Consider the following 25,774-nt stretch of genomic DNA (forward strand, 5'->3'; position numbering starts at 1 on the left):
TAAAACTCTCCTTTGAATAAGAATTAAGACAAGAATAAAACAGTTTTAGGTGGATTAGCTGCTCCTTAAGTCAGGTTGAGGCAGATTTATGATTTATTTGTTTAATAGGGACAGTGCATATTAACAACTGTTGCCAATATTCTCATTGCAAAATGGACGGCTGATCAAAGAGCTTCACTAAAAAGTCAATGTGTTTCCTTAATCCGTTCCACACAAGTCACTTGCCCACTTCAAAAAGTCCCAAAAATAGCACAAGAAAACAAACAGAGACCCAGTTGTATTATACATCCAGAGAACATTTTATTAATTCCGTTTTTTAAAACAAAAAGCCTCATTGTTTTTATTTAATACAGCGATGACGTCCCGAGTCTGGGACAGCTGAGCTTCCGGTACGGTTCTGAGAGCATCATGGGAAAACTGACAAGAGAGACAGACGAACAGTTGCACCATACAGAGAGACAGACGGACTGCCGATGGACAGGAGCAGAGCTGCTGAACTAAAGACCTCTGACAAAGTGAAAAGGAACTACAACTATCTTCTCTTGTCGCCGGGCAACATTAGGTCCTTACACAGACTATATATATGAAACGTTTGACCCACAGTGATTCATGTCAGAAGTCTTAGCTAACAACTCTGCGAGAGAATAGTGTGTAAACGTGTAGGTACATAAAAAATACTTTATAAATATAAGTGTGGCATTCAAGAAACAAGCGAGACAAATATAAATATAGAGAAGCAGCGTCTTGTTCTCTTCTTGTGTGTGTGTGTGTTTTTCCCGCAACAGCAAGTGCAACAGTTTGTGGGGGGGGGAAAGGAAGTGGGAGGGGCTCTCAGAACCGACAGAACGACGATGATGATGATGATGATGATGATGTGTGGCGTTCCCTGCTTTCGGATTGGTTGGTTCGCTGGTTGGTGGGGTACGAGGTTGTCAAGAGAGGGGTGTGTGTGTGTGTGTGTCTATGCGTAAAAATCAGGTTTAAAAATCCCTGACTGCCTATCCTGCCTATATTGAGCGTCCAGAAACAGAATTCTGGTAGACAAATAATTTGAGAGAGGAAGGAGGAAAGAAGAGGAGGAAGGTGCAAGAGAGGAAGGAGGAAAGGAAGAGGAGGAAGGTGCAAGAGAGAGAGAGAGAGAGAGAGGATTTTCTCAGAGCCCAGTCTCATTTGGATGTGTGCCTGGGGAGGAGAGGAGGAGACAGAAAGGAGTGAATAAGAAAAGTGAGGAAAAAAAAAAAATCTTTTCATAGCCTCCTTGTAACCGTAAGAGAGAGAGAGAGAAGGATTGAAGAGGAGAAGACGCAGGAGAGGGAGAGAGAGAAAAGGAGACAAGTGAAGAGAGGAGAGAAAAGGAACAGACCCTGCTTCTGTTTTAAAATCCCACCTTCTTACTGGATGAGGGGAGACGGAGGGGGGGGGGGGGGGGAAAAAGAGGAAAGAGAGACAGGAGAGAGGAGAAAAAGGAGTGTAGCGCTCCATCTTAGAAGCTAACATGAACATAGGTGGCAGGAAAAGAGAGGAAGAAAGAGAAAACAAAATAATCAGGGAAGTGGACAGACAGACAGGAGGAGGAGGGAAAAAGAAGCAGAAGAGGGGGACTGCGGGTCTCGTCTCTCCGTCTCAGAGTCCGGTGTCGTTGTAGGTGGGCGTGGCCACCTTCAGGATGCTCTGTGCGTTCCCCTCCGCCAGGGGGCGCCACTTCACCTCTCCTGTCAGCAGCAGGTCCTCCCCGTCCAGGGCGTCGATGAACTGCATCTGGACACAACAGTCTCAGTTTTAATTACCTGAGCTATCACACTGCTGTTTCTTTTTGTCTTGGTATAATTAATGACATACTTTTTCACTGGTTTTCCTTCTTTTCTTCTGCCTTCTCTCTTTATTCCTTAGTTTGTTTGTTTGTCTTTATTCCATTTGTTTTCCTTCTCTTTTTCTGTTTCCTTTTCATATTCAATTACTTATTTTCTACTTTTTTGCCACCAGTATTATTTTTATTTATTTGTTAATATTGCTTTGTTTTTTAACTCTAACTCTCCTATATTTTGTTAAGGGAGACACTCCATAAGGCCCTTGGGGTTTCTTTGATCTTCCTTGCACATGCTCTTCATGATTTTTGATCACTTGTTGTGTTTTTGCTTTTGTTGGTATATATTAATATATTATGGGTATTTTGTATGAACTACACTTTTGTGCTACAATAAAATACAATAAATAAATCACATTCACATTTCAGACATTTAGATGACTCCCGTTAGAAGCAATTAATAGTAAGAAGGTCAAGGGTCAGAGCCGTAGTGCTCTGACAGTATTTCTGTTATTCCTGTGAGGTAAGAGTGAAGTGATGGGAAAAGAAAAAAAAAAGAGAAATAAGAGCCTAAGGAGAGAAGTGTATGGGATTTTTTCCCCACTTCAAGATAAGAGTGAGTAGAGGAGGAAGATATGGGAGAGGGGGGATATGATTCAGCAGGGAGATGAGTTTCAGCCTACGATGGAAGATGGGATTTAAAAGAAAAATACACCATAATGCACTTTAACACTGTTTAAACACAGCTACTGGCGGTGTACCTTGCATTTCTGGGTCTACTATGTTGTTTGGTGGAGTAATTTTCTTAATAACATCTCTTACTGGCCAAATGTAGAGGACGTGTCATGTTGTGATATTTTCAGAGCAGCTACAATAGAGTTTGACAGCAGAAAATGTTTCAGGATCTAAAACATCAGCGGTAAACGTCAGGTTTTGGTGTCAGTCCCTCAGAATCAAAGAGCGAGGGCTTCTTTCTAGAGCCGCCATTTTGCACCAAGAGACGTTCAACAAACACACAGGGAGAAATCCATCGGAGAAGAGGAGAGAGACCAATTTCTCCACTGACAGCAGCCACAACAGACCAGAATGCAATGCAGCTACAAGAGAAGTTGCGTTTGGAGTAAGAGACACGCTCTCACTTTTTCTCGACTGGAAAAACTTGCTCTCTTGCTCTTACTATCGGTAACGCTATCGCTCTCTCCACTTAACCATATAGCACACAACTAAATGCAATAAGTTCATGCCTGTTCTCAGGGGGTTGTCGAAAGGCATTGTGGGAAACGTGGGAAATCACTAACTGAAGTAGAAGTAGACGAGGCAGGTTGAGGGAAAGTGGGTTCACCAAGAAAGAAACACTCCATAAGAAAATAACTCCGGGAATGAAGTTAACATTGTAAATTGATGATACATAACAGTGTAGGAGTATCTGAGGGTGGAGTTTTCCGTTAATAAGCACTGTACTTGATGTTATAGGATTATAGGTCATCCTCCTCCAGTCAACTGATGTACTGCATCTGGCAATAAGTAGAGATACAAAACAAATGAATAAATGAAGGGCCAGGCTTTCCACATGCTAAACGCCCACCACTGATGTAATAAAATGCCTGAGGTGAGGCCGTTTGCCAAAAACTTGGTGTTTTCCAGCAAACTGAATGGGAGTTGGGGTCAGAATTGTGGCACTGTGAGGCTGGTGTGTGTGTGTGTGTGTGTGTGTGTGTGTATGTGCGGGCATGTGTAATCCTGTCACCAGCCACAGCAGGTTTATACACTACACTTGTGACGGCACAGTGACTCTGTCCTGATTGACTTGTTTACCTTGCCTGCGGATGTGTGTGTGTTTGTGTGTGTGCGAGCGCGAGAGAGTTAAGAGAGACTGTATTTCCAACACACACACACACACAAACACACACACACACGCATGCTAAGACGCACACACGCAACTAGTGAGTGTGGCAACCATGTCATTTGTTTGTTTTCTGATGTAAGACTCCAACTGTCACAGCTTTGGGAGTCATGTGCGGCACACGCGCGCACACACACACACACACACACACACACACACACACACACACACACACACACAGCAGGGGACACTTCGATGGCTGATTGAGTTGGACATTGCTTCCATGACCTTTGACACACCTGCTTCTGAGTGTGTGTGTGTGTGTGTGTGTGTGTGTGCGTGCGTGCGTGCGTGTAGCCAACCAGGTCCTGTTTGTCTGGTACAGTGTGGCTTTTCTGTTTAGTAAAGAAAGAGGAAAAAGGATAAAACAGAATATGGACATGTTTAGGTGGAGAGAAAAGTATAGAGGGGAAGAAAGAATAGTAGAGAAAGAAGGATGAAAAAACAGAAGTCTGACACAAACACATTAAGAGAGAGAAGCACTGAAAGAGAGAGAGATACAGAAACAGAAAGAAAGTGAGAGGAAAAAGGAGAGTTGAGGTCCTGGACCAGACGGCCCCGGCAGCAGATGGAGGCCTGCAGGTGTTTCTAAAACCAGGAGAGTGTTTTCGATCTCACAGAGGGAAAGAAAATATACAAAGAGGAGAGGAGAGGAGGGAGGAGGGAGGAGGCGAGTCGGTTAAGTGCCCGGTGGGGGTGGGAAAAGCGGAAACGGGTAGAAAAAAGTGTCGAATTTTAGCACTGGGCAAATTCTCCCAAAACTGACATCCAGCATTTGGCCTCATATTGACCCAATACCTACTACCAGCATTGGATTTAATTCCTCAACCCATGTAGTGTGTAAGTTTGAGATGTCCAATGAGCTTTCCCGATCTCATTGCCATGTACTGTACGCCCAAAATCTTGACTAGCTGCGATATGGTGCAACACAGATCAATCAGTCACTACAACACTCATTCTTCTGGCGACATAATTTCTATCAGAGCAGATTTAAAAAAAAAAAAAAATTATTTCTCTCAATTGCCATTAGTGCTTTTGAACAATTCTACTTGATATTTGGTGTCAATTGGCTTCCATTGCTGAATTAATCTGTCTGTTTTTATAAAGATGCTTGGGGTTTCTTTCTGTGTCTTATCCACACCGTTTGTATTTCTTTTTTTCTTCCTCCTCTCTTATTCAGTTTTAACCATTACTATTTGCAAATTAAGTGTACCTAAACCTGTTCCGCTTATCTTCCTAAGAAAGCAGGGAAGAAGAGGGAGAAAAGGAGCTGGCTCGTGGTAAACACAATATGAAACAGCAGGAATCTGTTTTCACCAAGACAATCTCTTACAGTATGAATCAAAGCACCGTCTCTGAAAACGAGACAATTTCCTTCAAAAGATGAAAAATAAACCACACGCAAATGTAGAAGAGGTAGGAAGACATTACACACAAAGACATGACACACACATATAAATGGAGCACACAAACACACAGATGCTCACAACAAATTGACAAACACACACGCATACCTGTTTGCGTACGTATTCCACCATGAGTTCTAGCTGTTTGGGGTCTTCACACTGGCGATTGAACAAGTTCCTCCACAGAGCTGCTGCTAGCACACAGTCATCAGATAGGATTCCCTACAGGTACGCGCACACACACACACACACACGCACACACACACACACACACACATGTTGAACTGAATGTATCACTGGCTCCCCATGCCTTGGATCCAAAGATTCTCATTCTCTGCCACACCCATATTTAAAGAACTTGAATAACAGAACATACATAATACACATAATACAAAATTACACAATACCAATATTCAAATTTCTGTTGAATTTGACTCATTTCAGTCCACAGTCAAATTGTACTTTTAGGTGAAATTAACAGCCCTAATCCATACCTGCAATTGAACAAATTTCAAGCACCTTTTCCCAATTTTAATAAAACCTACAGAATGATTTTGTCTGCATCAAATTCAATAACTTTTCAAACACTTTCTCCCAAATCTCCTTTTTTTGTTTTGTTTCTTTAAGTCTTTAAGAAATAAAAAAAGGGTCTCTTACCTCATCATATCCAAATATAGCTGCATAGAAGGTCTCCGTCATTGCTTTCATACTTTCCTTTCTATGGATGGCATCAATCTACATCAGAGAGAGAGAGAGAGAGAGAGAGAGAGAGAGAGAGAGAGAGAGAGAGAGAGAGAGAGAGAGAGAGAGAGAGAGAGAGAGAGAGAGAGAGAGAGATGTATTGATCTTATTGAATACTGAGATGCTTTAGGGGATGATTGCCATCCATTGCAGTGTTGGGACGACCCACACCATCCTCTCCTCTTGCATTATCACACGATAGTCACGTTCCTTTGGGCCACTGTAGCTTTGGGCACTAATACAGCTCAGCCTATTAACCGACATTTAAATTCTAGCTACAGGGAGAACAGCTGCTCCCATCAAAAAGACCTGCAGCACTGTTGTCAAGAAAACCTGAATGACTTGCCATTGTTGTCTGGACCTCATTCAACTTAGTGAAAATAACCATTCACTATATGCCCGTCTATTTTATTTATTTAACTTTTATTTAACCAGGTAAGTCTCACTGAGATAAAAAAAAAAATCTGGAGGACATACTGTACATAAAAGTTGCTTACAAGAACATAAAAATACAAAACTCTTAGATAAGCATAGTCACAGCACAAATAAATACAATCAAGATTAATAGAATCAATCGAGTGCGTAATTTAAACAGTGCAGAAACATCGTCCAATATAGTTACTTTCTAGACATTTCAGAACAGAAGAGAATTCACCAAAGGAAATCATATCAGTTAGTCAGTTCCATGCATTTATCCTGCATCTGCCCCATAATAACACTGCACACAAATACAGTAGAATCAAATGAATGTACTGCAACACAAAACTTAATTTTTCCTAAATATTTCTCTTGGGGACAGTGCAGCAGCAGATCAGCAAGCATGCAGTGAAAGGGGGGATGGCTGCGTGTGTCGATGTAGAGTTTGGTTGGTGTCAACTGGCAGTGGCAGCAGGTACGAACATGGAGAAAATGACCAATGTTTTCACTGCTCCTTACCACAATTAGCATGAAACCTAAGAACAACTGCAATCACTGGTCCTCTGTGTGTGTGTGTGTGTGTGTGTCGGTGTGTGTGTGTGTTGTAAAAATATGTGCTTGATTATGAACATTTTGTGTGGGCTGTAGGCCAGGTTCTTCCATTTGACACACACACAGAATAGATATGTCTTTGTAATATAACTTGAAAAATATACTTCCCTAAAACGAGAATGAGAGAAGTTGACTCAGAAAGCAACATTTAAACATAATGGAGAATAATATCACATGACACAATGTTACAGTGTCTGCACAAGGTGGGACACAGCAGGGGGTGAATAGTGAGAGGCAACTGTAACCCAAACCACAGGTGTATGTTTTCCAAAATAAATTGCCTGGAAAACATGCTTCCATAACAGGTCAAAGTCTGTATATAATGTGATACGTTATTGAGCCCCATAGGGAAATTCTATTTTCTCTTGTCCTGCCTCTTATGGAGGTCAGAGGTCAGGGTCAGCTACAAAACTCAGAATGACTACAACTGTGTGAGTCTGAAGCATGGTAGTGCTGGGAAATAACATGTATGCCTAGTCAATAGGGATGGGATCGAAATTCAATATATTGCAATACAAAAATGTGACAATATGTATCGTGGGGCAGAAAAATGAATGGTGATATTAGCTCCATTTTATTCTGCTGTAGTAATCACAAATGACACGCTTGACCATCACAATTTCACAAGCTCTCCATCCAAATTATATTATTGTCACTTTGTAATGACATTTTTACCTCCGCCAAGGAGGTTATGTTTTCGGTGCCGTTTGTTTGTTTGTTTGTCTGTTAGCAGGATTACGGAAAAACCACTGGCCCGATTTTCATGAAACTTCGTGGAAGGGTGTAGCATGGGCCAAGGAAGAACCCATTACATTTTGGAGCGGATCCGGATCCGACTCACGAACAAGCAATAATAGCACGAACCTTGGCGGAGGTCTGCGCTCTCCGAGTGCCCTTCTAGTTAAATTGTTGTTTACATTCTAGCAAACCAATGCCAGTGCTAGAAAGATTTGTGTCTCAGAAATAAACATAATTCTGCACAGTCAGACTTTGTTGTCATTGAACTTTTATTTATCACATCGTATCGAATCGTGAACCCCATATCGAGTATCAAATGTTATCGCTATAGATAAGCATATCATCCCATCCTTACTGGTCAACTTTCCCTGGATAAATAATGGTTAAAAATGCCTCTAATTCATGCTACCTTTCCCTTCAAACATACAACATAAGATTTTATTGCACTCATAACTTGTGTCCATCATGTCTGTTATTTCCCTGGCCCCATGAGGCTTTTAATAGGAGAAAGTTTAGAGTTGAAGTTAGGGTTAAGGTTTGGGAGTTGATGAAGATGAGATTTTTGAACTCTTGCAACTTTGGTCGAGTGTGTGTGTGTGTGTGTGCATATGCGTGTGTGCATGCACGAGGATATATGCATGTGTATGTACGTATGCTGACAAAAAGCAGTTCACATGCGCAGCTGTGAAAACACCTGCAGCCCCCCCCCCCCCCCACCATGCTCCCCCACGCACTCTCTCCCCCACGCTCCGCCCATTACACACACACACACACACACACACACACACACAGCAAGAGTGACCTCACAAACTCCACAGTAATTTCTCATCTCTGACCCCTTTCTGTCACGCGAGGCTAAAGGAGTAAAACTAAAGACCTCATAGTAAATGCTGAGCTTGACCTTGGCTCCCATTCAACCATCCTACTTGGTTAACATCATGCGTAATATAGAGAGATGTGATTTTTCTAGTATTTACTCGTCAGCCTTTAAGCCATACTAAAGCTCACTTCAGTGAGCAATCGTAAGTGACTTGGATTATATATGTGGCGACTGGCAGCATGGAAGTGTTTTTATACGCAGGCAGGGCAGGAAACTTAACCTTTTCATCCACCAGCCGAATTGACTGGCGTACCCCAAAACTCACCTGCCACTTTCACTGGTTCACTGTTCACCAGCCAACTGTAATTTCAGAGTGAGACCGTCAAATGATTGTTTTGTAACCTGCCGCAGTGGCTGGTGAAGGAGGCGAACTTAACAGCATTTGGCTGGAGGCTGGTGTTAATTTTGCACCCAATAATGCAAAGCCAGTGTATTCAGACTAACCTGTATGGCTAAAATTCAGTGACAAGATGGAATAAAGACTTAACCTGTGTTGCAGTGAAAAGTGTGAGGCCAGGATTACAGGTACACTACCAGTCAAAAGTTTGGACACACTTGATTGAATGTACTATGTTTTTCATCATCTTAAAGCCATTTTGATCTAAAGGCTTGTGCTTAAATGCTTGAAATTTGTTTCTTAGACCAATATAAATAGTGAAGTTGATGCCTATGTATGAATTTCTTTCAAAAGCCTTTGCCTTTCCATCAAGGCAAAGGGCGGCTACTTTAAAGAATCTAAAATATAAGATAGTTTTGATTTGTTTGGTCACTGCATAATTCCATTTGTGTTGTTTCATAGTTTTGATGTCTTTACTATTATTCTAAAATGTGGAAAATAGTAAAAATAAAGAAAAATGTGGTGTGTCCAAACTTTTGACTGGTAGTGTAGATTTAAAAAGGCCCGGGCCAGGAGCGACGATGAATTAACTTGGTTTTTTTTTTTTCTCCATGTAGCTGTGTTCAGGGAGGAACCTCCGTCATATTGGCAGTGGACGACATGACTGGCCGATATCCGATATTTAATAAAAGGCCAAATCGCCCTGATATATTGGCAAGCCGATATATTAGTCAAAGTGCAAGGGTCAGACCCCAGAATGATCATATATGACAAATGTGGTTCAGTCAGAAGTGAGAAAGTAAGGAAATAACTTTCACTTGCACCAACAAAAAAAAACCACTCTCCCACCCCCACAGAATTACAGTATGTTTTTTTTCCCTATGATCTTTGACAGTTAAGTCTAGATTTGTGTACATGAGAAAGTCTTTCTGAAAGCTACACGCGAGAGAAGCCAAGATTTAAGTCTGTGATGTCAACGAGCGACACTTCCTGGAGCTGCTCCACTGAGAAAGAATAGAGGAGCGACTCTGTGGACGCAGCGACAGCCGCCAGGCCGACTCTCCTGGGATTTGGCTACACTTTCTGCTTGAGAAGCGTTGGCACAATTATGCTGGTGTAAAACTTAAAACAAACAAATCGGCCTCTTATTCAGCATGCAATAGAGCAATTCCACCTTGCTGCAATGCTGTTTCACCCCCAAGAGGAATTGTTTCTAAAGTAATGAATTATTATTAAACAGAATGATGTTTTGTTGTTTTCATTTGCCAGAAGGCAGGAGTAGCAGTTTGGAAGCTAGTTTTTTGAGTGACCTATGTAGCAATATGCTTATTCTGTTGCACTGTACAACTGTACAGCTACTATGGCTACTGCAGTGCTAATGTAGGATAAAAGCATGAAGGGGGACTTCAATGATACTGCTATACTGCTGTGTTGACACTGGCTTAAAAAAGTCAATATCTGTCAGTCGATTCTGATAAATAAGAGGTTAAACCATTCCATGTGTGTTAATACAATATAAAACGATCCATAAAATAGAATTGTGTGACGTTTCATTTTCAATTATTAATTTCAAAAAGTATATTACGTTATATTTTGCATGAATTATTAAATAGGATTTCCACTGTGAAGTGGAAGCCTAGCAGGGAATTTGAGTAGCCCAGACATCTTTTTCTACCGGACTATAAAACGGACAGAATTAGAAAACTACTGTCTTCACTGGAAGAAGAGACAAGAGCAGATGGACAAACACATGTATGTGCATCCATTTTGGTCGACTTTTCACCATCTGCTTTGTCTTCACTGCCACGGTAGAAGGCAAAAATTGGGAAAATTCAACTTTTGTAAGTTCCGTCTGCAGGCTCATTATGCGTGACTTTCCACCAGCGCTGACGGACTTAACCATCGTTCTCCTGCTGAATGCTGCATATGGTGGAATTACTGTGATATGATCTTCTTATGGCCTCAACATGACTCATAAAACTGGTTAGGCTGCTATAATTAGGATATACTTATCCGGTGTGTTGTCATAGACATGCTGTGCATCAGGCTATACATGTAATGTAATGTAATGTAATGTATGTACAATATGTATGGTGGAAATGCTGTTACATGATATTGTGGGCTTATTCCTGCTGAGTGTCCTGATGATTGCCCCCCACACACACACACACACACACACACACACACACACACACAGACACACACTTACCCCCATGATCTTGCTCCTCTGCTCTACATCCTCCCACATGGAGTGGACAATGTAACGGCACATGTACTTTCCTTCTCTGCCCTCCTGTCGCATCCGCACCAAACACATCCTAGTGGAGGGGAGGGGGGTGTGGAGAGGTAAAGGGGGGAGCGAGAGAGGGAAGGTGGACAGAAAGAAAGGAGAGAAAGGGGAAAGCAAAAAAAAAAAGGAAGACAGGGAGAAAGTGAGAGGAAGCAGCATCAGAAGCTCGGGGGTGGGGGGTGGGATGAAAGATGGAGAGAAATGAGAGAATGATTAAAGGGGAGAATAAAGAAGAGAAAGAGGACAAAAAGTAATCAGAAGAAAGGACGAGAGAAGGGAAAAGAAAGACAAAAGAAAAAGAAATTAGAAAGACAGAAAACAAAGGAGGGACGGAAGATGGAGCGAAGAATAGTGGAAAAGAAACACATTATATGGGGCATGTAAAAGAAACAGAAAAAAGTCGACACTACTATCCATGTACGTATATATGCTTGTGTGTGTGTGTGTGTGTGTGTGTGTGTGTGTGTGTGTGTAAAACTCACCATACATGCAGCTGTGCTACCAGGAACCAAGAGTTGAGCGTGTCGGGGAGGGAGCATTCTGCAACACACACACACATTAACGTTACAAAAAGTGGTTGGACAATTGACACTTACACCAGTCATTTACAGTATTGCGCCCTACAATAGTACCTAGATGCACAGACCATAAACTGCTTTTGTTTCAGCTAGCTTTTTCTTTGTTTTAACAAATTTTCCACTGTCTGGTGTATTCTTCAGTATTGGGTTGCAGCATTTTAGCGATTTCTTGCCATTCATGGTAAAATTTTTTACTAGCTATAAGACGGGTCACAGAGACACCGGTACCAGAGAACTTGTTCCGCTAACCTCTCTTCAAATCGGTCCATCTTGGATGAGCTGAATATAACGTCGGAAAGGGCGTGAGATAGTGTTTTCCTCGTAAATCCTGCACAACTACTCTGATAAGCTAATCAACCTCTCTGCGGCCCCTGGCGTGTACCGTATTTCCTCTAATATTGGCCCGGGCCTTTATTTACCTCAACTGCAGAGGGTACCAGGCCTTTATTGGAAGCAGGCTTATATTAGAGACAGGCCTTTATTTCTAATTCCCTCTGTTTGATAAGTATATTTGCTCATATTTTAGTACGAAGCCTCCTTGTTTTCTGATCTGCTTCTGTTGGGGTACGTTAGGTAGACGTTTTTTTGTTACTGCAATGCATTACGATAATTACGGTAATCGACGACAGCATGCTCCAGAGACTTCCGCCGGCCGAGCCATCTTGTGGCATACTGCCATCTTGTGGCACTTGTATGTTACTACAAACTACAGTTACATGTATAACAGGCACCAGGAGTTTACCGGTATCCACCGTTGTTTGCATGTAAGATGAAGCTAACTGAAGCTAAAGTAGAATCTATACAATTATATTATATCGCCGTTTATTTCGATGCGCGAGCTCAGTCCACCTGACAGCCCTCTGTTCTGTCGGCGGCATGGAGGTTTCAGTGCGCCGAGGGCTTACTGCCGACCATGGATGTATTAGCGGCCGACGCTTCGAGTTTCCCGGGGACACGGTTCCGGCCAGTGCCGATAGCTGGGCGCCGATTTGTTCCCGGTGATCCAGCCGAGATTTCGGCGGGGTCCCGACGCCGATGCGTCACCAGGTGTCCCCGATAGGTACGGGCCGTGGGTGCGGTGGAGAGGACAGCGGCGGAGAGAGGAGACGAACACGGTCCAGCCATATACTAGGTTTTGACCTAGTCTTGTTTCCTTTGTTTTTTTCCCCGGCCTGTATTTGGGGCCGGCCTTTATTTGTTCGTGTCGACCACGGCCCCGGCCATTATCGGAGACCCGGCTTTTAATTGACTACCGGCCACTATTAGAGGAAATACGGTAGTTACATTCTTCTAGATGTGCGAAGCGTGTCTGTGGACCGTCTCTAGACCGTCTGTGGACCGTCTCTAGACCGTCTGTGGACCGTCTCTGTGAAACTGTGGCCACTACAGACTCCCTGTGCAGCTCTGCAACCAACGTTAACGATCAAGCATAAATTAAGCATCACTCTCTAATCACAGGCCAGTTTCCCAAAACCTTATGTTCCTCTTGCTGAACTATGTTTGCGTCTATGCTACAACTTTTAAAAAATGTGTTAATTTACTAAAAAATGACAACTATTTATTTTAATCATTACAATTCCATTGAGCAATGTGTAAATGAAGGTTTCCTAAACTATCAGTCTGGACACAAGATGTTTGCCATGTGAGTCTCCCTGTGACAACTACAGTTTTAATGAGCCTTGGTACCAGGGTGAGGCTGCATTCACCAAATTTGGATCCCATGTAGAGCTGAACAATTAATACCAAAAAAAAATCAAAATTGCAATATGAACTTCTGCAATTTCCAAATTGCAGAGGCTGCAAATTAATTAATTAATTTTTGGTCCATGAATAAAGTACAATATTGGTAAAAACCTTTCATCATACTCAAACCTGCACACTGACATCTATTTATTTTTTTAAAAACCAAAATCACTTTTCAATTTTAAAGTTCTAAAGAATTTATGACAAGAAAATCGTGTGATGATATTAATCACAGTTTAAATCGCAATTGCAATATTCTGTCAAATAATTGCAATTACAGTTTGTCTAATCCCAGGTTGAAAAAGTCTAAAAACCACTGGGGTAAAGAAGCAGCAGCACCAGGACCATTTCTGAGAAACCAAACCCACATCTCTGAGTCCATGTACCGGGGGACACTGCATACTGAACATGCATGAGCGAGCTTTTGCTGGAGCAGAAGGTTTAAAATGCAGTATGGTACAAGCAGCAGGCTCCAAGTGTGGGTGGGTGTGAGCAATAGAGAGAGTTAGTGTGTGTGTGTGTGTGTGTACATGTGTGCCAGGCAGTAAAGTGTCAAATAAATGTGTCAGGCAGGTGGTGACAGTGTCCCTGAACGCCCATCAGCTCCATTTGGACTGGTCCCACTACCAACGCCTTACTGTTTAGTGCGAGTGTGTATGTTTGGATCAGGACTAGTACCAAACCAATGCTGAAATGTGTGTGTGTGTGTGTGTGTGTGTGCTTATGTATATGTATACTTTGGCCTTGTCAGGATGAGTACCAGTGCCAACAGTGAACCAAGTGTGTGAATGTGTGTGTCACTGAGGGAAAGTCATGCCTTAACACAGGGAGTGTTTGGGTCAGGTTCAGATCATTAACATCCCAGGCTCAGGTCTCTCAGTCAGTTTTATGCTGGTATACGAGTCTCATTTTCAACTCTCATGAATTGAATAAATGCTGACCACGGACCAGTAAACCAGTGCTTTTCAAACTCTTCTCTCGGGGGACATAATATATTTTCAAAAGATTTTTTCCCCTACAAACACTGCAGGCTTTCTATCAACGTTTATCATATTTTTAAGTCTACTAAGCTAATATCAAATCATATTTTGAATATTACTTTGACGACGGCATGAGATTGATACCGATTTCTCCCGAATACTTTGGGGTGGAACACATAGATCTGTCATGGAGACATTAAACAGGTCCCCCGAGTAAAGAACACATTGCTGTAAATTATCTAATAACTAATTCTTTCTAGAGAAAGTCATCTGCTGACAAGCAAATGATAAAAAAAAAATACTGGAGAACTTTAATATTCATAGCACCATACTGCTATGAATATTAAAGCACACTGCACGCATTTTTAGCAGAGCTGACACAACTTTTCCGACCCAAATATTTGGATATTCAGAGAGTTTAGATAGCCGTGTAAACTTTTACTTACCAGGACATGGAGAAATAAGTTTCAATCAATCCAAATCGACTGAGGAAAAACTATTGCTAAGGAAGTTCACCGAGTTCACTGAGAAGTTTGTCTTAATGGTGTCGACCCACCAGGGGAACCAACAAAATATCTATCTTGTTTCTCCAGGCAGAAAGCTGGTAGAAGCGTTGCACAATCAATATCATCTTCTTTGGCCAAATGGATTTGTTATCGCATGGTGACCACTGCGCACATTTGCATAAATTTAACTGAATTTCAACTTTTGCCCGACACCTTTCCGTGCTTTGCGTGCTTAAAGGCATCCCAGCACTGTGCAGGGAATTGCCTGCTTCTTATAGAAAATGAATGGAGGCAGAACTGGCCACTTCACATATCACGTTTGGTGTGGCTTCCCCGTAAGAAACCTCTAACCCTGACAGTGTTGGTGCCATGCTGTCGATTGATTTGCTCTTCATTAGAGCCGTTTCAGACTTACCGTCAAAGAACTCGTCATAATTGATTCTCTCTACACAGCATGTGTACATGCGCAAGGCAGCAATCTTGATTTTCTGCGAAGACAAAAGAAAAAGAGAAAACATCATTAGCAATCGATTACCCAACATTTTTTACAGACATGTTAGGGCTGTACAATTAATCTTATATTGAGATTTAAAGATTCCACAATTAATAAATAATAGGATGTTGGCATATCTTAGCATATCATAAATATTAAAATATTTCATTTTACTTAGAATGCCAGCTGCAGTCGAAAATGGTCAAGATATTGATACAAGATGCAAAAATGGAGTAAATGGAATAAAGATTTTTTACTCAAATCGTGATGATTTGAGTAAAAAATACTGCCATTTTTGCAATGAATATTCATGATCACAGCATGTAGCGAAACAATAGGGATTGTCATTTAAGCCATAGCTGTGTAGTCCTAACATGTTGCTCTCCATTCTGGCTTCAGGGAAACAGCGGTACCAACATTTGTTGTTACTGGAAACTCATGATCAGTAGCTAAAAATACTGTCACACAACGCAATGGGTATTTATTTGTCGCTGCAGCTATATCTGTCCTTCTAAAATTAAAACAAGCACAAACCTCTACAAACTTAGAGATAACATATCGAATGGTTAAGATCAGTGGTATTTCCCTTTAACCAAATGCCTTCAACCCTCTTCTCTATGCTCGTGATTTTTCACTGAATTGTTTCAGGGTTTCAGGATGTGTCAGTTACTGTTTGTAATGGGTCCGTGTGATCGTGGTGGGTTGAAACAAACAAATCAATTTAGACGCAGCGCTTGCAGACGCAGAAGGCAGCATGGACCTCGGAGCAGAAACAGGATATGAGGTCAGAGATGTGTTCAGCTCATGCCAAGCCGGCCTGTAGCCCAACACTTTGCCAGATGACACACCAACCCGCATTCCTCCGCACTTACACCACCTCCTAGACTCTTTGGCCAAAAAACTCCCACACAACCAAACCTTCGCCATGACCATAAAAAATCCTTTAGGCTTTTACGATGTGCGAGTTCTTGGGAAACGTACACACTACAAGGGTGTGATGAGATGAATGTGACTAAAAAAGATGAAATCGTAAAAGATCCTGAACATATTAACGGCACTTCAATAACTCATTTCTACTGTTGACTATGTGCATCTTACCCATCATGCCAAGCACCACAAACAACCTTCGAGCTCTCTGGGAGGCACTGGCCATAAAGATCTTATGAGTTTTATTTTTGTATATTAGCATGATTTGTTCAGCCTGACACGTATCCCAAATTAATTTTATTTCTGGACAATATTTGAGGAGGCTGCGATCCAAACGAAGAGGCTTACAAGTTTGGGGTGGTGTCACAAGGCTGAAATGTTTCCCACTGGAATTTGAAACCGTTGCAGGTGGTGAAGAAGTGTCACAAGAGTTTCCTAATCCTTTTTATCCTGAGGTGGCTCACATGCAGGTTGGGAAATTACAGCACATATTGCACGCTCAGCCATCCCGGTGGGGGATCCCTCTTTGACTCGGCCCGCCCAAGGTGTCTTCCATTTTTTTTCCTAACAAGGTTTTCTTGGGAGTTTTTCCTTGCATGCACTGAGGGTCTAAGTGCCAGGTAGGCTATGTAGGATAGGTAGGCTTGCCATGTCTTGCTAAAACTTATTTGTGTTTGCCTTATATCATTCTGTTCTATGATTGATTATTGATTAGTTAGATCTAGTTAGGCTCATTCTCTGTAAAATCCTTTGAGACATGCTTGTGATGAAGGACTATATAAATAAATTAACTTGACTTAACCCTAGCCACCAGCCAAATGCTGATCAATCTTTGTACTGATACGTTTGTCACAATACCAGCCACTTTAGTAGGACACATATCATAATTTAAAGGTTATTCCTGTCCCATTGACTGGTAAAATAGTTCAAACAGCTGATGCATTTTGGAATTAATGAGTCACTGTGGCAAGATCAAAACGACCAGCACAGATACAGCAACCTATCAAGCCACTGATCAGAATGGAAAATAGAGAGAATAGATATGGTTTTAATGTGTGTGCAGGTTACTTTCTTTCACCAATATTGGCTATCCAAGGCAACATCCTGTACAGGGCCAGCAAGCATGAACGGCTGGTAATAAGCGCATTGTGTGTTGAGTCTTGAGTCTTTCTGTGTGCGTGTGTGAGTGCGCGTTTATGTGTTGGGGAGGAACATTCCTGGCTGACAGACCATAATTAAAGCTCCCTGCTGGGGGGACTGGAGCTCTCCTGTCCCCCTCTGACCACCTCACCTCACACACTGGAGTCATGTAACTGTCCTCCACACACACACACGCGTCACAATTGTGTTCTCTATACTTACACACACACTCAATTTGCATATCAGCCAAATTGCCACCAACCAAATACTGGTAAATTTTGGCTATGGCAGGTATGCTTCTCTTCATTTTTAGATTTGATTTTTAGTAATAAAAACTGCGGCCAATGGACAAAAAAGTTATTATTGCCCTGTACACAAACATACAATTTGCCCATGTGTCCTTTCACTTTTCTCACACACACATGCACAAATTTGCCTATGTGTCATTTATAAGGAAATAGATGATTTGCCTATTTGACTTTCCTAAACACACACATACAGACAAACCTATTTGGCCACTCAACACACACACACCACGGATATCTGTTCTCTATTACACACACACACACATAAACATGAGCATCTGTCATCTCTCTATAAACATCAATGCGTAACTGTAAATCCTACTCCCATGCATGTGTGCTAAATATTCACGTCCAATGACCTTTGATCTAAATGCTTCTTTCCCCACTCCCAATGACTTGTGGGTTTGATTTGCCCTACTATGCCTTCCCAATTACTTTCCTGAATAATATGATGAAAATTTGAATTGTGATTTATGTAGACATTACTTTTTATTAGTGATGCACAGATATATCGGTTGAATATCGGAAATGGCCGATTTTTGCATTGTTGACTACAATTGGCTCATCGGCCGATAAGATTAAATCCACCGATGGCAGTGGCCGATACTCATTAACATATATTGCGTCACTAATCTTTTCCAAAGACGTTCAAGTTTGAATGGAAGGACAGCCTATCAGCGTGAGGTAACAATACTAAGCTGCGGTTACATGAGACATTTTTTTTCATTCTGAATGAAATCATTCCGAAGGAAGATTGCCACGCAAGTGTTTACATGAGCGCTAAATATAACGATCGCATTGAGATGTGCGTTTCCATGCTCCACAGTATGTAATCAGAATAAAAGTTTCTGACATGCCCAAAACACCGAATCCAGTACTCTAACATGGGCTTACGTTTTTAAAAGATGGACCTGCGTCGGTTATTTCTTTACTGCTGTTCTTTCTGATGAAGCAACAGTTTTATCAAAACATACGACTCCATAAGTGTCAGAAAAAGACGTTTTGTTTTGCCCCCGCAGTGATTGGGTCCATTTGTAATTTTCACCACTGTAAACTGAAACTGGCCCGGAGAGGCGGAGTCAGGACTTGATATAAAAACGGGCTGCACCGCCTAACGTTACATCGAGCCCGAGCGCCCTGGAGTTAATAACAAGCACATCCATTCGAATCCTCCCGGAAAAAAAGGGTAACGTAATTGACATGACTTACGTTAAATGCGTGAGCATGTGCAGAAAGAGGCGAGATAAAGAAAGTGATCGGAATGAGTGTTTACGTGACGAAATTGTATCCATCGACCGGATTATGAAAGGGTTATACCACCCCTCTCAAACGGAATGAAATTTCATTCGGATCGGCCAGTTTATTCTGATTGAGGCGTTTAACCTTATATGAGGCATTTTTATTCTGATTGGGCTACTATTCTGATTAAAAGGCTCCATGTAAACGCAGCTAATGTTATTTGTTTATTTTAATTAAAAAAGGCATTTTTGGTTATGTGAAAGAATGTTACAATAAAAGATGTTCCTTAAATCTATATTTTCATTTGCTTTCTATTTATTTAGTTCAATTTCAAAAAGGGCATTTTTGGTTATGTGAAAGTTGTTACAATAAAAGCTGATCCTTAAATCTATATTCATTGCAAAGTATAATGAAGGGCAGAATATAGATTATTTTGGCAGGGCACAAATGGGTCAATACGAAACAAAATAACGGCAGGCTATCGGTATCGGCCAATTGTGGTGGTTGAAAAATCAGCTATCGGTATCGGCCCAAAATTTCCATATCGGTGCATCCCTACTTTTTATACATGAAAGAGAAAGGAGGTTTGCTAATGTTGTAATTTACAAAAACCCACTTGTTACATATAAGGGGTTCTGTGAGGTGAGGACAATTGTTTGGATGAGTTTGGTGTCCCCACTCCTTTGTTTCCCCCATTGCTTTCTAACACTTTGCATCCCTCCATCACTCCTTCCCTCGTTTGCTCCCGCCATTAATCTCCCTCCCTCCCTACCTCCCTCTATCATTCCTTCTTTCCCTCCCTCCCTGCTTCCTCGTCCTTTCCATCACTCACCCATTTGTTGTATTTGAGGGGTCCTGTGAAGCCCATGGCCTCAATGAGCTTGGTGAAGGCCCCGACCTCTTCCTCTGTGTGCTGGGGCGTCTCCTTCACATGACAGAGCTGGAGAGAGAGAGAGAGAGAGAGAGAGAGAGAGAGAGCGAGCGAGCGAGACAGGGAAGGAAGGATGAAGGGAGTGAGGAAGGAAAGGAGGAGAGAAGGGGTAGGAAGGAGGAGTGAGCCAGGATAAGGAGAGTAGAGAGAAGGGAAAAGGAAGGAAGAGGGAGATAAGAAATAAGAGGGAAGTGAAAGAGTGAGGCAGAGTGGCAGAAGAAAAGAATAGCAAGAAAGGGAGACAGAGAAGAAACAAGCGAGGGAACAGTGGACAGGAGGGAGGATGAAGGGCATGATGGAGGGAGAATGGAGAGAGAGTTAGGAAAAAGAGGGAGAGCGACAACAGCCTTGATAGCGATATCACAGCAGCTCCTAAAATAGGTTTTATATTCTGTGTACATATATCCTTCATTACATCAACAGCACACAGACACAGACACACCCACACACACACACACAACTGATGTTGTTGACACACACCTGCAGAACTTGGCCTTTACTGGGAGAGTGCAGCTGTTGAGTAAATTAATAGTCTGACCTATTCTCAGTTGTTGGCTGCGTTGCCTCCATGCCTTGATGTCTAAATTACTGCCACCATGACCCAAGTTACCCTTCATCAGTATGGGCAAAAAGTGTATTTGGAAATGGTTTCAAGTAGATTAATTTCTTGTGGTGAACTTAATACAATACAATATTTCATTGGTGTAGTTCTATTGTCAAGATGCAGTAAAATGCTGGCAAAAGCTACTGCTGTTACTACCAGTAACCCAAGTGACCTGCCTCATTCAGTTTGGGAGTTGTGTGTCTCAATTTATTGCATCGTAGGGATGGGACGATATATCGAAATTCAATATATCACAATATAAAAATGTGACAATACGCATCATGGGGCAGAAAAATGAATCTTGATATTAGCTACATTTTATTCTGCTGTAGTAATCACAAATGAGATGGTTTGCTCATCACAATTTCACAATCTCTCCATCAAAAATTATATTGTCCGCACTTTGTAATGACATTTTTAAATTGTTGTTTACATTCTAGCAGCCAATGCCATCACTAGAAAGATTTGTGGCTCAGAAACTAACATAATTCTGCACAGTCAGACTTTCTTGTCATTGAACTTTTATTTATTACATTGTATTGTGGTTGTATCGTGATTGTATAGGTATCGTATAATCCTGAAGCCCATATCGCGTATCAAATTGTATTGTGAGATAAACATATTGTCCCATCCCTATTGTACAGTGACAGAAACCCTTTCTCGAAGATGGGCAAACAGCCTCAAAAGGTGCCAACATCACTTGAAAATGGGTAAAATGCCCTTCATGTGTTGTGAAATATTTGAAATCATATTCAGTAGCTCAGCCATTTGATTCAGTGCCTGTCTTGTGTGCATATGTGTGTATGTGTGTGTGTGTGTGGGATGGGGACTGATTACATGTTTACATGACCTGTAATGAGGACATTTGGTAGTTGCCAATTAGTGAGTTAAGCTAAATTCCTACTCCAATATTTTCCATATTCCTCCCTTATTTTAACCATCTGTCACCTCTAGGGATGTCAATGGTTAACCGTTAATCGGTTAACAACCGAGAATATTTTTGACCGGTTACGCATGTCGGTCTATAGGTTAATTTCGGTCTATAGGTTAATTTGCATACACCAGTGTTGCCAACTTGGCGACTTTGTCAATAGACTTAGCGACTTTTCAGACCCCCCTGGCGACTTTATTTCTCAAAAGCGACTAGCGACAAATCTGGCGAATTTTTCTGACCATGGGAAGCAATGTTAATGTGTTGAATCCCAAAGCATTTAGCAATAAATTGGTACGGCTGATGCTGGTTTTCTCTACTTGCTTGTCTAATCCAGAGAGGTCTGATGATCACAGCGCTTCCCACACACAGTGTAGCCCCCTCCCTCCGCTGAGAGCAGGGACTGTAGGATAGGGTCCACTTGTAATTGCTACCGGCGTATGCCGAAACTGGCCCGGGTGGGCGGAGTCAGCACTTAATATTAAAACAGGCTACGCCGCGGCGTGCATAGCAAGTGCAGATATTTATATGCAAATTACAGCAAATGGACAGCGCTTCGAAATGCGGCGCCAAAGCTCATCTATCTACTAAAGCAAGGAATCTCTGTCTGTCTGTCTGTGAGTCTGAGTGAGTGTGTGTGTGTGTGTCCTTCGCATATCTCGAGAAGCGTTCGTCCGATCTACTTTACACTTGGCGGGTGTATTGCTGGGGACGTGCAGTGTCGGATTTGGTGCAATTTGGACACGCGACACGTTCATTATTAATAAACTTTGAATAAACAAGCGAACAGCGCTCTGTGTAGCAGTGAGGCGAACGGGCACTGCACTAGTTGAGTCAATGGAGCGCCGGACTAAAAGGAAAGCGCCACTTTCTTGTATTTCACGTCATTTCGCGTTTTTTCTTAAAAATTAACCGGTTAGTTACCGGTTAATGGGTGTCGGCCTATCGAAAGCAAAATTAACCGAAACTGACATCCCTAGTCACCTCTCTGATTTGTTCCAGTTTATTGTTCCAAGGCTATTCCTGGGTTTCTTTGTGTAAGAATTTTCATACATTTTTTTTATGACCGTGAGGAAATCAGCCGAAATTCTCATCTTCAGGGTAATTGTGTGCATGTACCTGTATGCATATGTAACAGTGAGCGTACTGTGTGCGTTTCAGATGGGATTTTTCAGCCATCAGCCATAGCCAGGAATCAGCAGTTTGAAAGACCCAAGTTTTGCGTTGCAGCATGGTTACATTGGTACATTACATTATATTTGATATCTGTGTGTGTGTGTGTGTCCCCTTACCTGTGTGGTGATGTGCAGTGTCCGACATGGTGTCAGACAGGGAGAGGAGGCTCTGGCCAGTTGGCAAGCTACTAAAGCTCTGGCAAAACAAGCTTCTTGATCTAACACCTAGATGGAAAGAGACAGAGAGACAGAGAGAGAGAGAGAACAAACGAGTGAGACAGAGAGAGAGAAGGGAAAAGAGCCAGGAAAGAGAGAAGACAGAGGAAGCAGAAAGGGAGAGAGTGAGAAGGGCCATTGCTTTTGAAAGACAAAATCTCTGACAGGCATTTGTACTGATAAGCAAACATTTGTTGGCAGAAGCATGTGGTGACATTACAAAGTAGGGATCATCAAAAATGTAATGTAATGTAACTTTTTGCATGGTGCTACAGTAGGAAGTAGGCTCATACACCACATTTCAAGATAAACTGTCGTGGATCCACACCGTGGTACAGTATGATATAGGATTCATGATGGAAATTGAACAATAGACCATGAATGAGAGCCACACCATACCGGTTTTGTTAGCACAAAATGACAAAAACAACTCATCTCACACTGAAATTTGCATTTTAAAACCCAATTACTGTCAGATAGCATTACTCTGTCAAGAAGAAAGTGATTCTTATATGACATTGTTCATCCATCTTATTATAGTTAAGAGAGTGATTTGTTGAGGGTTCAGGGAATTAATATGGGATCTCTCTAGTTAACACAAATATTAATTTCTTTCTCTATAGAATTTGGGTCAACTGGAAGAAAACAACACTTTATCTCCTCATCAACTCCGTATTACATATTAACAACCACTGCAACAGTATTCAATCCCTTGCATCATTTCCTGAGGGGTAAAAAAAAATATATAAACTTAAATCATGTTTGGAAAAAAAAAAGCTCTCAGATAAGCTTAGCCCCCAGACTGTTATCCAAATTTTTGTTACATCGGATGGCCTATTAGCCTAATCTAAGATTTTCATTGGTTTTCCCTGCAAAATTAAAACTCTGAGGTTGCCCACTTTAAATGACCATATTGACCTGAACAAATGCGTAGCCTATTGTGTGGGCCTATTTTGTATAATTTCCTTGCAACAAACATTTGAATAACTTCCAATGCAACTTTTTCCTAAATCACAGATTCTGAGAGGCCTCTAAGGCTCTCAGTATTATTCCTACAGGTTGTTTAGTGCTGTGGAAAAGCCAGAACATAGGGTTAGGGTTAGTTCAAGTGAGTGTTTTAGAGTATCAGTGTCTATTTGACTTAAAAACTGTGAATTCAAATACATTTGACTGTGCCTTCAGAAATCTGACTAAAGTTTGAGAAATATAGGTCACTGGACTTTATTCCTTTGAGAAATATAGGTCATTGGACTCATTGGTTTTGACTCGTTTCGTGACAGTTAACTTGAGCAGAAGTGACGGTTAAGCAGCACGGTCAAGTTCACCTACAGACACCAACTGACACAGGTAAGTAATCGTATTAACTAGTTAGCTAGCTAGCGGTGTTTTGATTTGATGATGCCTCAAACACACACACATACACGTCGCCATGCCGGCAAGGTTTGGGAGCTTTCATTTGATTTTGTGGGTAATGTTATTATCTCCAATCACTCTTTATTTACCGAAAGCCAACTAGTTCTTATCTACCAGTTTATATGCAGTGCTACGTGTTGGCTGGCTAAAGGCTATTATTAGCCAGCTAAGCTAACGCTAGTTCTGTTACCTTTCCGAAGGCGGCTCTGGACGCTGTCACATTAACAACGTTTCTGACGGCAGACTGCAGCGGCCGCCGATACATGACTCCGCTTCAAAGTCACAATATCCTAATATTTCAGCTAAGGAGCGGGCAGCCACTTAATTGCTCCCCCCCAATTAAACCTTCACGTTTTGTAACGCCAGTACTGTCCCACCTCCTCCTCAGCAATGTCAAAAGAATCTGTGCAGCAGCGAATAGCCTCCGCTCAGAAAACAGGTCGGCGCACGAAGGGTCCGCTTCGATACAGCACTAACTGACTTTTTTTTTCTTTTCTTGTCATGATATTTTTTCTCAAACTGTCCTACAGTCTGTTACCACGATTCCTAAACTTTTTCAACGCGGACCACCAAGAAATGCCATTTTTTGCCTTGGGACGCAGGCTTCCCTAATGAAAAATCACTACAATGTTCCTATAATATTCCTGCATAGGGACTAGTACGTCCGTAGTACTGAACAGTGGGTGTATAGCATAGACTGTGATGGTGTCACTATGATATTCATAAAATATTGCAATAGGTACTCAACGTTTTTCCGATACATGATATGATATGATGAGTAGTAGTAGTTTAAGAAAACAGATTATTGAATTGATGTTTCAAGTTCAGTGGGAAGCAACACAACATACTGTAAGAAAATGGAATAAAATGCTTTTCATAGTAGCCCAGTCTAAACACTGACATACAATAAGATTACAAAACTGAGGGAAATACATTATAAAACAGAGGAACTTGTGTGGCTAAAATTATATCACAACATCAGGAAGTTAAAAGGACTGTAAGGACACTATTTTTCTCTGTTGTTTCTAAGTATAACACACATATTCTGTTCTATCACCATAATTGGGTTTCAGTCTAATTATAGGCTGTCAGAGGAAGAAGGAGTAACCCTGAAAATTAACATTATAAAGCATCAGTTATATGCAAGGGGGACCCATAAAATATTCCTACACCAGACTCCAGCAGCACAGTGTTTCCAGTGCCGCAGAGTAAGCAGGGCCATGCATGGCTGGCTCCGCAGATTGTTCAAAGTCATCCAGGCATCCGACTGTTTCCTGGCCCGGCCCTAAAGCCAACAGTCACACAAAATGTAATACACTTCTGCATGAGGGATCTGAGAAAATAAATGCATCAGTCTCATCCTCACACAAAAACATGTATGCAAAAACACAGGCGCACATACAGTACAGACAAGAATGTTGGATAGCCATAAACACGTATGGAAGTGCTTTCACTCATGCACACA

At 41.7% G+C, this 25,774-nt stretch overlaps 1 protein-coding gene across 1 annotated transcript; it reads right to left on the reverse strand.

The window, feature by feature from the left end:
- Positions 1–275: 275 nt before the first annotated feature.
- On the reverse strand, positions 276–24,687 carry uqcc1 (ubiquinol-cytochrome c reductase complex assembly factor 1). Its single transcript, XM_071900059.2, has 9 exons — positions 24,500–24,687; positions 22,798–22,905; positions 19,872–19,979; positions 15,351–15,423; positions 11,611–11,668; positions 11,048–11,156; positions 5,771–5,848; positions 5,222–5,335; positions 276–1,758 (listed from the first exon to the last, which is right to left on the reverse strand). The coding sequence occupies exons 1-9, from the start codon at positions 24,572–24,574 to the stop codon at positions 1,624–1,626; spliced, it is 858 nt and encodes a 285-aa protein (XP_071756160.2). The 5' UTR covers positions 24,575–24,687; the 3' UTR covers positions 276–1,623.
- Positions 24,688–25,774: the final 1,087 nt, after the last annotated feature.

Source organism: Centroberyx gerrardi, chromosome 5 (genome assembly GCF_048128805.1).
Source record: "Centroberyx gerrardi isolate f3 chromosome 5, fCenGer3.hap1.cur.20231027, whole genome shotgun sequence".
NCBI lineage: Eukaryota > Metazoa > Chordata > Actinopteri > Beryciformes > Berycidae > Centroberyx > Centroberyx gerrardi.